The sequence below is a fragment of the Pezoporus occidentalis genome, unplaced genomic scaffold (assembly GCF_034315485.1).
Source record: "Pezoporus occidentalis ecotype Australia unplaced genomic scaffold, CSIRO_AGI_Poc_V1 ctg1219, whole genome shotgun sequence".
NCBI lineage: Eukaryota > Metazoa > Chordata > Aves > Psittaciformes > Psittacidae > Pezoporus > Pezoporus occidentalis.
This window is the reverse complement of record NW_026913015.1, coordinates 1,618-13,500: the sequence shown is the minus strand read 5'-3', so window position 1 is coordinate 13,500 and position 11,883 is coordinate 1,618. Positions and strand designations below refer to the sequence as shown.

Here is an 11,883-nt window from a genome sequence, read left to right as displayed (position 1 = left end):
TATATGGGGTGCATTGGGGTATAGGGTGGTATATTGGGGTGCACGGGGGTATATGGAGGTATATGATGGTATACTGGGGTATATGGGGTGCATTGGGGTATAGGGTGGTATATTGGGGTGCATGGGGGTATATGGAGGTACATGATGGTATACTGGGGTATATGGGGTGCATTGGGGTATAGGGTGGTATATTGGGGTGCACGGGGGTATATGATGGTATACTGGGGTATATGGGGTGCATTGGGGTATAGGGTGGTATATTGGGGTGCACGGGGTACATTTCACCCCAAACCTCTCTCTACCCCTCCATAGGATCCCCATTCCCCCCTCCCCTCCCCATTTCCCCCCTTCCCCTCCCCATTCCCCCCTCCCCTCCCCATTTACCCCCTACCCTCCCCATTTACCCCCTCCCCTCCTCATTTCCCCCCCTCCCCTCCCCATTTACCCCCTCCCTTCCCCATTTCCCCCCCTCCCCCTCCCCCCCCCTCCCCTCCCCATTTCCCCCCCATAACTCGGGGGGGGGGGGGGGACACTCGGTGGTCTCAGAGCCCCTTTCGGGGCCGCTTGAGGAAGGCCAAGGTGTAGTCGCTGGGGGCCACTTTCTGCTTCTTGAGCTGGACCTGGGACTGCGCCGTGAGCTGCAGTTTGATGGCGCTGGAATTGATCTTGGGCGCCCTCAGCAGATCCTTCATCCCGCGCATCTTCTGGCTCTGGAACAGCAGCACCGGCCCCGCCGGTTCCACCGATCCCGGTCCCGGTGTACCGGAGCTGGAGGAAGCGGGACTCGAACCCGCGACGTTCGGACCCGCAGGGGGAACGGCGGCGGCGGCGGCGGTGGGAACAGCGCTGGCCGGGTCCTCGCTGCGGGGTCCTAGCGCCCGCCGCCGCTCCGGGCCCTTCTTGGGCTGCGGCGGCTCCTCCGGTTTGGACTCGCGGCGGGGACCCCGCCGGCGGCTGTCGCGGGTCTCGTCCCCGCCCGGGTCCTCGTCCTCGGGGGGTTCCGCGTCCCGCGACACCAGCGTCACCCGCTGGCGGACCTGGGGGCAACGCGGGGGGGCAATGGAGGCTCGATGGGGGCAATAGGGACATTGGGGGGGCAATAGGGACATTGGGGGGGCAATAAGGACATTGGGGGGCAATAGGGACATTGGGGTGCAACAGGGACATTGGGGGGGCAATAAGGACATTGGGGGGGCAATAGGGACATTGGGGTGCAATAGGGACACTACGGGGGCAATAGGGACATTGGGGGGGCAATAAGGACACGATGGGGGCAATAGGGACATTGGGGGTGCAATAAGGACACTATGGGGACAGTAGGGACATTGAGGTGCAATAAGGACACTATGGGGGCAATGGAGACATTGGGGGTACAATAGGGACAATATGGGGGCAATGGAGACATTGGGGGTGCAATAAGGACACTACAGGGGCAATAGGGACACTATGGGGGCAATGGAGACATTGGGGGTACAATAGGGACACTATGGGGGCAATAGGGACACTACGGGGGCAATAAGGACACTATGCGGGCAATAGGGACTCTATGGGGGCAATAGGGATACAATGGGGGCAATGTAGACATTGGGGGGGCAATAGGGACACTACAGGGGCAATAGGTACACTATGGGGGCAATAGGAACATTGGGGGGGCAATAAGGACACAATGGGGGCAATAGGGACACTATGGGGGCAATAAAGATACTATGGGGGCAATAGGGACACTACAGGGGCAATAGGGACACTATGGGGGCAATAAAGATACTATGGGGGCAATAGGGACACTACGGGGGCAATAGGGACACTACGGGGGCAATAGGGACACTACGGGGGCAATAGGGACACAATGGGGGCAATGGAGACATTGGGGATACAATAGGGACACTATGGGGGCAAAAGGGACATTAGGGGTGCAATAAGGACACTATGGGGGCAATAGGGACACTATAGAGGCAATAAGGACACTGTGGGGGGCAACAGGGATATCGGGGGTCAATAGAAACACTATGGGGGCAATAGGGACACTGGGGGGGCAATAGGGACACTATGGGAGGGATTAAAGACACTGGGGGGCATTGGGGGACTCAGAGACCACCCCAGACCTCACCAGGGAGGGGGTGGACGCAGAGCTCGGGGGTCCCCAAGCCCCCTCCAGGACCCCCCCAAACCCCCCCCTGTGCACCCCGTGTCCCCCCCCCACACCTGCCCATGGAAGCAGCCAAGGGGGCTGCCCGAGGAACCTGGTCCAGCCCATGTGTGACAGCGCAGGGGGGTGCCCAGTGCCCCCAACACCCCCCAGGGACCCCCAAACCGCACCAACTCTCCCCAAAGACCCCCAAAACCCTCTTTAGGACCCCAACCTCCCCCTTAGGAGCCCCCCCAACCCCATTCCATGCTCCCCATCCTGTGCCCCCCCCGTCAAAGCACCCCAGTGACTACACAAGGAACGTGGTCCAGCCCATGTGTGACAGCGCAGGGGGGTGCCCAGCGCCCCAAACACCCCCCAGGGACCCCCAAACCGCACCAACCCCCCCCCAAAAAAACCTCCAGGACCCCAAAAACCATTTCAGGACCCAAAAAAAACCCTTCAGGACCCCCTCAGGACCCCAAAACCCCCCTCAGGACCCCCCCAAACCCCATCCCGTGCCCCCCAGCCCCCCCCACCTGCCCGTCAAAGCGGCCCAGGGACTGCACGAGGAACGTGGCCCAGCCCATGTGTGACAGCGCGGGGGGTGCCCAGCGCCCCAATATCCCCCAGGGACCCCCAAACAGCACCAACCCCCCCAAAAAACCCTTCAGGACCCCCCAAAAAACCCTTCAGGACCCCAAAAACCCCCTCAGGACCCCAAAACCCCATCAGGACCCCCCCAAACCCCATCCCGTGCCCCCCAGCCCCCCCCCACCTGCCCGTCGAAGCGGCCCAGGGACTGCACGAGGAACGTGGTCCAGCCCATGTGTGACAGCGCGGGGGGTGCCCAGCGCCCCAATATCCCCCAGTGACCCCCAAACCGCACCAACCCCCCCAAAAAACCCCTTCAGGACCTCAAAAACCATTTCACGACCCCCAAAAAACCCCTTCAGGACCCCAAAAACCATTTCAGGACCCCCAAAACCCCTTCAGGACCCCCTCAGGACCCCAAAACCCCCCTCAGGACACCCCCAACCCCCTCCCGTGCCCCCCAGCCCCCCCCCCACCTGCCCGTCGAAGCGGCCCAGGGACTGCACGAGGAACCTGGTCCAGCCCATGTGTGACAGCGCGGGGGGTGCCCAGCGCCCCAATATCCCCCAGGGACCCCCAAACTACACCAACCCCCCCCCAAAACCCCTTCAGGACACCAAAAACCATTTCAGGACCCCAAAAACCCCCTCAGGACCCCCCCAAACCCCATCCCGTGCCCCCAGCCCCCCACCTGCCCGTCGAAGCGGCCCAGGGACTGCAAGGAACGTGGCCCAGCCCATGTGTGACAGCACGGGGGGGTGCCCAGCGCCCCAATATCCCCCAGGGACCCCCAAACTACACCAACCCCCTCCAAAACCCATTCAGGACCCCAAAAACCATTTCAGGACCCCCCAAAAACCCCTTCAGGACCCCAACCCCCCCCCGCACCCCCCCAAACCCCTCCCGTGCCCCCCAGCCCCCCCCACCTGCCCGTCGAAGCGGCCCAGGGACTGCACGAGGAACGTGGCCCAGCCCATGTGTGACAGAGCGGGGGGTGCCCAGCACCCCCAACACCCCCCAGGGACCCCCAAACCACACCAACCCCCGCCAAAACCCCTTCAGGACCCCCAAAAAACCCCTTCAGGACCCCAAAAACCATTTCAGGACCCCCAAAACCCCTTCAGGACACCCCCAAACCCCATCCCGTGCCCCCCAGCCCCCCCCCACCTGCCCGTCGAAGCGGCCCAGGGACTGCACGAGGAACGTGGCCCAGCCCATGTGTGACAGCGCGGGGGGTGCCCAGCGCCCCAATATCCCCCAGGGACCCCCAAACCTCACCACCCCCCCCAAAACAAAACCTTCAGGACCCCCAAAACCATTTCAGGACCCCAAAAACCCCTTCAGGACCCCAAAACCCCTTCAGGACCCCACAAACCCCTCCCGTGCCCCCCAGCCCCCCCCCACCTGCCCGTCGAAGCGGCCCAGGGACTGCACGAGGAACGTGGCCCAGCCCATGTGTGACAGCGCGGGGGGTGCCCAGCGCCCCAATATCCCCCAGGAACCCCCAAACCTCACCAACTCTCCCCAAAGACCCCCAAACCCCCTTTAGCACCCCCAAAACCCCTTCAGGACCCCAACCTCCCCCTTAGGACCCCCCCCAAACCCATTCCATGCTCCCCATCCTGTGCCCCCCCCATCAAAGCACCCCAGTGACTACACAAGGAACATGGCCCAGCCCATGTGTGACAGCGCGGGGGGTGCCCAGCGCCCCAAACCCCCCCCCCGGGACCCCCAAACCGCACAAACCCCCCCCAGAAAAACCCTTCAGGACCCCAAAAACCATTTCAGGACCCCCAAAACCCCTTCAGAACCCCCAAAATCCCCGCCAGGACCCCCCCAAACCCCATCCCGTGCCCCCCAGCCCCCCCCACCTGCCCGTCGAAGCGGCCCAGGGACTGCACGAGGAACGTGGCCCAGCCCATGTGTGACAGCACGGGGGGGTGCCCAGCGCCCCAATATCACCCAGGGACCCCCAAACTACACCAACCCCCTCCAAAAACCCCTTCAGGACCCCCAAAAAACCCCTTCAGGACCCCAAAAACCATTTCAGGACCCCAAAACCCCTTCAGGACCCCCCCAAACCCCATCCCGTGCCCCCCAGCCCCCCCCCACCTGCCCGTCGAAGCGGCCCAGGGACTGCACGAGGAACGTGGCCCAGCCCACGTGTGACAGCGCGGGGGGTGCCCAGCGCCCCCAACACCCCCCAGGGACCCCCAAACTACACCAACCCCCTCCAAAAACCCCTTCAGGACCCCCAAAACCCCTTCAAAATCCCAAAACCCCCCTCAGGACCCCCAAAAATCCCCCCCCAGGACCCCCCCAACCCCCTCCCGTGCCCCCAGCCCCCCCCCACCTGCCCGTCGAAGCGGCCCAGGGACTGCACGAGGAACGTGGCCCAGCCCATGTGTGACAGCGCGGGGGGTGCCCAGCGCCCCAATATCCCCCAGGGCCCCCCAAACCGCACCAAACCCCCCCAAAAACCCCTTCAGGACCCCCAAAAAACCCCTTCAGGACCCCAAAAACCATTTCAGGACCCCAAAACCCCTTCAGGACCCCCCCAAACCCCATCCCGTGCCCCCCAGCCCCCCCCCACCTGCCCGTCGAAGCGGCCCAGGGACTGCACGAGGAACGTGGCCCAGCCCACGTGCAGCACGGGCGTGGGGCTCCCCTCCTCCCACTTGCAGATCCCGTCGTAGAAGCGCAGGAGATGCGCGAAGCACTCGGGGTCCTGCAGGGCGGACACCGGCCCCGCCCCCGCCGCGGTGGGAGGGGCCTGGGGAGGGGAGGGGGCGGGGTCAATGAACGGGGTGGGGTCAATGGATGGGGTGGGGTCAATGGATGGGGTGGGGTCAATGGATGGGGTGGGGTCAATGGATGGGGTGGGGTCAATGGTTGGGGTGGGGTCAATGAGTGGGGTGGGGTCAATGGATGGGGTGGGGTCAATGGATGGGGTGGGGTGAATGGATGGGGTGGGGTCAATGAGAGGGGCGGGGTCAATGGATGGGGCGGGGTCAATGGATGGGGCGGGGTCAATGGATGGGGCGGGGTCAATGGATGGGGTGGGGTCAATGATTGGGGTGGGGTCAATGAGGGGGGTGGGGTGAATGGATGGGGTGGGGTCAATGGATGGGGTGGGGTCAATGAGGGGGGTGGGGTGAATGGATGGGGTGGGGTCAATGAGTGGGGTGGGGTCAATGGATGGGGTGGGGTCAATGGATGGGGTGGGGTCAATGGATGGGTGGGGCCAATGAGTGGGTGGGGTCAATGAGGGGTGGGTGCAATGGATGGGGTGGGGTCAATGGATGGGGTGGGGTCAATGGATGGGTGGGGTCAATGGATGGGGCGGTGTCAATGGATGGGTGGGGTCAATGGATGGGTGGGGTCAATGGATGGGGTGGGGTCAATGGATGGGGTGGGGTCAATGGATGGGGTGGGGTCAATGGATGGGGCGGGGTCAATGGATGGGGCGGGGTCAATGGAAGGGGTGGGGTCAATGGATGGGGTGGGGTCAATGGATGGGGTGGGGTCAATGGATGGGTGGGGCCAATGAGTGGGTGGGGTCAATGGATGGGGGGGTCAAAAGATGGGTGGGGTCAATGGATGGGTGCGCGGTCAATGGATGGGGCGGGGCCAATGGGGGTGCATTGGGGTAATGGACATTGGGGTACATGGGGTGGGGGTGCAATGGGGTATGGGGGCACATGGGGTACATGGGGGTGCATTGGGGTGCATGGGGGCACATTGGGGTACATGGGGGTGCATTGGGGTACATGGGGGCACATTGGGGTACATGGGGGTGCATTGGGGTGCATGGGGGCACATTGGGGTACATGGGGGTGCATTGGGGTGCATTGGTGTATATGGGGCTACATTGGGGTACATGGGGGTGCATTGGGGTGCGTGGGGGTGCATCCATCGGGCACCACTGCCAATGGGCAACCCCAAAAGTGCCCCCCCCCCCTCCCTATGGGCCACCCCCTCACCTCGGGTCCCCCCCCCCCCCATGGCCCCCCCTCACGTCGGGGTCCCCCTCGCCGGGGGGCTCGGCGTTGGCCGCCTCCTTGAGCAGGTTGGGGATGACGTCGTTGGCCACGTCAAAGAACTCCTTGTAGATCTCCTCGTCCTCCCGGCAGTAGTTGTAGCTGTGGGGCAGGGAGCGGGATGTGGGGCAGGGAGCGGGATGTGGGGCACGGGGGGAGTTAGGGGGCAGGACCGGGTCATGGGGCAGGGAGCAGGATGTGGGGCAGGGAGGGAGTTAGGGGGCAGGACCGGGTCATGGGGCAGGGAGCGGGATGTGGGGCAGGGAGCGGGATGTGGGGCACGGGGGGAGTTAGGGCGCAGGACTGGGTCATGGGGCAGGGCCAGGTTATGGGGCAGGGATGTGGTTATGGGGCAGGACCAGGTCATGGGGCAGGGCCAGGTTGTGGGGCATGAATGTGGTTATGGGGCAGGACCGGGTCATGGGGCAGGGAGCGGGATGTGGGGCAGGACCAGGTTGTGGGGCTGGGATGCGGTTATGGGGCAGGACCGGGTCATGGGGCAGGGCCAGGTTATGGGCCATGGATGTGGTTATGGGGCAGGACCGGGTCATGGAGCAGAGAGCGGGATGTGGGGCAGGGAGGGAGTTAGGGGGCAGGACCGGGTCATGGGGCAGAGCCAGGTTGTGGGGTGGGGAGGGAGTTAGGGGGCAGGACTGGGTCATGGGGCAGGGCCAGGTTATGGGGCACTGATGCGGTTATGGGGCAGGACCGGGTCATGGGGCAGGACCGGGTTATGGGGCACGGATGCGGTTATGGGGCAGGAATGCAGTCATAGGGCAGAACGAGATGACGGGACAGGGATGCCCTTATGGGGCAGGAATGCAATCACAGGACATGGATGCGGTTATGGGGCAAGGGACCAGGTTATGGGGCAAGGATGCTGTCACAGGGCTGCCCCATAGCGCTAGGACTGGAGCTACCCCAATGCCTTGGAGAGGGGTTGGAGATCCAGAAACGGGACACGGAGTCCCCCAGCCGCCCCAGAGCCCCGATTGGGGGGGGGTGAGCCCCTGCCCCATAGCGCCCCATAGCGCCCCATAGCCCCCGCTCACTCCTGGATGACGGTGGCGGTGTCGGCCCAGGCCTCCAGCGCCTCCTTGACGTTCTTGTTGCGGCAGTGGTACCCGGCCAGGTACATGTAGGGGTAGATGTGCTCGTTGTTGTAGTAGGTCCGCGCCGAGGAGATGCCCTATGGGGCAGGGGTGGAGGTCAGCCCCACAGCGCCCCATAGCGCCCAGCCCCATAGCGCCCAGCCCCACACCTCACCTTGTGGTAGATGGTGAGGGGGTCAGGCCTGCCCGGGGTGGGTTCCAGCTCCTCCAGGTCAGCCAGGTTGCCCAGAGCCATGGGGTACCTGTGGGGGAGGTTGGGGGGCAGCCCCATGGCAGGTGGGGGGAGGCAGCCCCATAGGAGGTCGGGGCCCTGCTCACCTCTCCAGGTGGCCCATGTCATAGAGCAGCCAGAGCAGGCGCTGCAAGGGGAGAGGGCGGTGATGCTGGGCTGCCCTATGGCTGCCCCACACCTGCCCCACTGCTGCCCCACACCCGCCCTATGGCTGCCCCACACCCGCCCCACTGCTGTCCCACACCTGCCCCACGGCTGCCCCACACCTGCCCCATGGGTGCCACACACCCGCCCCATGGCTACCCCACACCCACCCCACAGCTGCCCCACGGCTGCCCCACACCCACCTCACACCCGCCCCATGGCTGCCCCACACCCACCCCACTGCTGCCTCATGGGTGCCACACACCTGCCACATGGCTGCCCCACACCCACCCCACAGCTGCCCCATGGCTGCCCCACACACACCTCACACCCACCCCACTGCTGCCCTACACCCGCCCCACTGCTGCCCCATGGCTGCCCCACACCCACCCCACTGCTGCCCCATGGGTGCCACACACCAGCCTCATGGCTGCCCCACACCCACCCCATGGCTGCCCCACACCCCCCACACCCACCCCATGGCTGCCCCACACCCGCCCCATGGCTGCCCCGCACACACCCCACTGCTGCCCCACACCTGCCCCACACCCGCCCCACTGCTGACCCACACCTGCCCCACGGCTGCCCCACACACACCCCACTGCTGCCCCACACCCACACCACACCCGCCCCACACCCGCCCCACAGCTGCCCCACGGCCGCCCCACACCTGCTGGAGCTGCAGCAGCTCCAGGCTGTCCGTGTGCAGGTCGATGGAGGGGTTGATGGCGCACACCATGAAGGCCACCTCCATGTGCCGCGTGCAGCGCAGGTATGAGCCCTTCAGGTACAGCCAGCTCTGGGGGGGCACGGGGACGTGTGGGGCAGGGGGCACGCATGGGCCTGTGCCCCCCATGGGCCCCTCTCTGTGCCCCCCATGGGCCCCTCTCTGTGCCCCCCATGGCTCTCCCTCCCTCTGGGTCCCCAACAGCCCCAATCTGGGTCCTTGGGGTTGCCCCAGAGCCCCACGGCCCCATCCCTGCCCCATGGCTCCATCCCTGCCCCACGGCCCCATCCCTGCCCCCCGGCCCCATCCCCTCCCCATGGCCCCATCCCCCCCACAGCCCCTTCTCCCCCCATCCTCCCCCCAACCCCTACCCCACGGCCCCATCCCTGCCCCATGGCTCCATCCCCTCCCCACGGCCCCATCCCTCCCCCACTGCCCCATTCCTGCCCCACGGCTCCATCCATGCCCCATGGCTCCATCCCCCCCTCCATGGTCCCTTCTCCCCCCATCTTCCCCCCCCATCCCTACCCCATGGCCCCATCCCTGCCCCATGGCCCCATCCCTGCCCCATGGCCCCATCCCTGCCCCATTCCCCCCCCCAGCCCCTTCTGCCCCCATCCCTGCCCCATGGCCCCATCCCCTCCCCACGGCTCCATCCCTGCCCCATGGCCCTGTCCCTGCCCCATTCCCCCCCCAGCCCCTTCTCCCCCCATCCCTGCCCCATGGCTCCATTCCTACCCCACTGCCCCATCCCCTCCCCATGACCCCATCCCTGCCCCATGGCTCCATCCCTGCCCCATGACCCCATCCCTGCCCCATTGCCCCATCCCTGCCCCACGGCCCCATCCCTGCGCCATGGCTCCATTCCTGCCCCACGGCTCCATCCCTGCCCCATTCCCCCCCCAGCCCCTTCTCCCCCCATCCCTGCCCCATGGCTCCATTCCTACCCCACTGCCCCATCCCCTCCCCATGACCCCATCCCTGCCCCATGGCTCCATCCCTGCCCCATGACCCCATCCCTGCCCCACAGCCCCATCCCTGCCCCATGGCCCCATCCCCCCCACAGCCCCTTCTCCCCCCATCCTCCCCCCAACCCCTACTCCACGGTCCCATCCCTGCCCCACGGCCCCATCCCTGCCCCATGGCTCCATCCCCTCCCCACGGCCCCATCCCTCCCCCACTGCCCCATTCCTGCCCCACGGCTCCATCCCCCCCTCCATGGTCCCTTCTCCCCTCATCTTCCCTTCTCCCCTCATCTTCCCCCCCCATCCCCTCCCCATGGCCCCATCCCTGCCCCATTGCCCCATCTGTGCCCCACGGCTCCATCCCTACCCCACGGCTCCATCCCTGCCCCATGGCCCCATCCCTGCCCCATGACCCCATCCCTGCCCCATGGCCCCATCCCTGCCCCATGGCCCCATCCCTGCCCCATTCCCCCCCCAGCCCCTTCTCTCCCCATCCCTGCCCCATGGCCCCATCCCTGCCCCATTGCCCCATCTGTGCCCCATGGCTCCATCCCCTCCCCATGGCCCCATCCCTACCCCACGGCTCCATCCCTGCCCCACAGCCCCATCCCTGCCCCATGGCTCCATTCCTACCCCATGGCTTCATCCCTACCCCATTGCCCCATCCCTGCCCCATGGCTCCATCCCTGCCCCATGGCTCCATTCCTGCCCCATGGCTCCATCCCTACCCCATTGCCCCATCCCTGCCCCATGGCTGCCCCCCATCTGACCCTCTCGGCCACTCCCGCGGCCACGCTCTGCCCCCTGCGGTCCTCGTTTCCCTTGCCGTGCCACGTGACCTCGGCCGTCTGCAGCCCCCCGGCCCCGAAGGCGACCCACGCGTGGTCCTCGGAGAGCGCGAGGTGGACGTCGGGGAGCCCCAGGGCCTGGCACGCGCCCACCACCGCGAAGGCCACGCCGGAGCTGTCCAGCTTCGTGCCTGCAACGGGGGGCACGGGGACGCGTTGGGATATGGGGGGGACATGGGGGGACATTGGGATATATGGGGGGAACCATAGGGAGACGTTGGGATATATGGGGGGAACCATGGGGGGACATGGGGGGAAACATGGGGGGACATTGGGATATATGGGGGGACATGGGGGGGGACATTGGGATATATGGGGGGAACCATAGGGAGACATTGGGATGTATGGGGGGAACCATAGGGAGACGTTGGGATATAGGGGGGGAACCATAGGGAGACGTTGGGATATAGGGGGGACATGGGGATATATGGGGGGAACCATAGAGAGACGTTGGGATATAGGGGGGGGACCATGGGGGGACATTGGGATATATGGGGGGAACCATGGGGGGACATTGGGAGATATGGGGGGGACCATAGGGAGACATTGGGATATATGGGGGGAACCATGGGGGACATGGGGGAGACATGGGGGGACATAGGGATATATGGGGGGACATGGGGGGACATTGGGGAGACATGGAGACATTGAGACATGGGGAGCCCCAGGGCCTGGCACGCGCCACCACCGCGAAGGCCACGCCGGAGCTGTCCAGGGTGCCTGCATACGGGGGGGACATGGGGGGACGTTGGGATATGGGGGGGACATGGGGGGACATGGGGGGGACCATACGGAGACATTGGGATATATGGGGGGAACCATAGGGAGACATTGGGATATATGGGGGGAACCATAGAGAGACATTGGGATATATGGGGGGACATAGGGAGACGTTGGGATATATGGGGAGAACCATAGGGAGACATTGAGATATATGGGGGGAACCATAGGGAGACGTTGGGATATGGGGGTGGAACATAGGGGAGACATTGGGATATATGGGGGAACCATAGAGAGACATAGGGAGATATGGGGGGGACCATGGGGGGACATTGGGATATATGGGGGGGACCATAGGGAGACATTGGGATATATG

At 65.2% G+C, this 11,883-nt stretch overlaps 1 protein-coding gene across 1 annotated transcript; it reads right to left on the bottom strand.

The window, feature by feature from the left end:
• Positions 1 to 541: 541 nt before the first annotated feature.
• On the bottom strand, positions 542 to 11,526 carry MEN1 (menin 1). Its single transcript, XM_062607305.1, has 9 exons — positions 11,466 to 11,526; positions 10,710 to 10,918; positions 8,918 to 9,046; positions 8,190 to 8,230; positions 8,026 to 8,113; positions 7,812 to 7,948; positions 6,738 to 6,861; positions 5,313 to 5,492; positions 542 to 1,037 (listed from the first exon to the last, which is right to left on the bottom strand). The coding sequence occupies exons 1-9, from the start codon at positions 11,524 to 11,526 to the stop codon at positions 543 to 545; spliced, it is 1,464 nt and encodes a 487-aa protein (XP_062463289.1). The 3' UTR covers position 542.
• Between the last annotated feature and the right edge of the window lie 357 nt (positions 11,527 to 11,883).

Excerpts from the sequence above, each read along its gene's own strand:
- MEN1 (XM_062607305.1), bottom strand. The coding sequence starts at position 11,526 with ATGTCCCCCCCGTATGCAGGCACCCTGGACAGCTCCGGCGTGGCCTTC. Across the intron at positions 8,114-8,189 it reads GACATGGGCCACCTGGAGAG|GTACCCCATGGCTCTGGGCA; the intron begins GTGAGCAGGGCC and ends CCTCCCCCACAG. Across the intron at positions 6,862-7,811 it reads ACCGCCACCGTCATCCAGGA|CTACAACTACTGCCGGGAGG; the intron begins GTGAGCGGGGGC and ends CCTGCCCCACAG.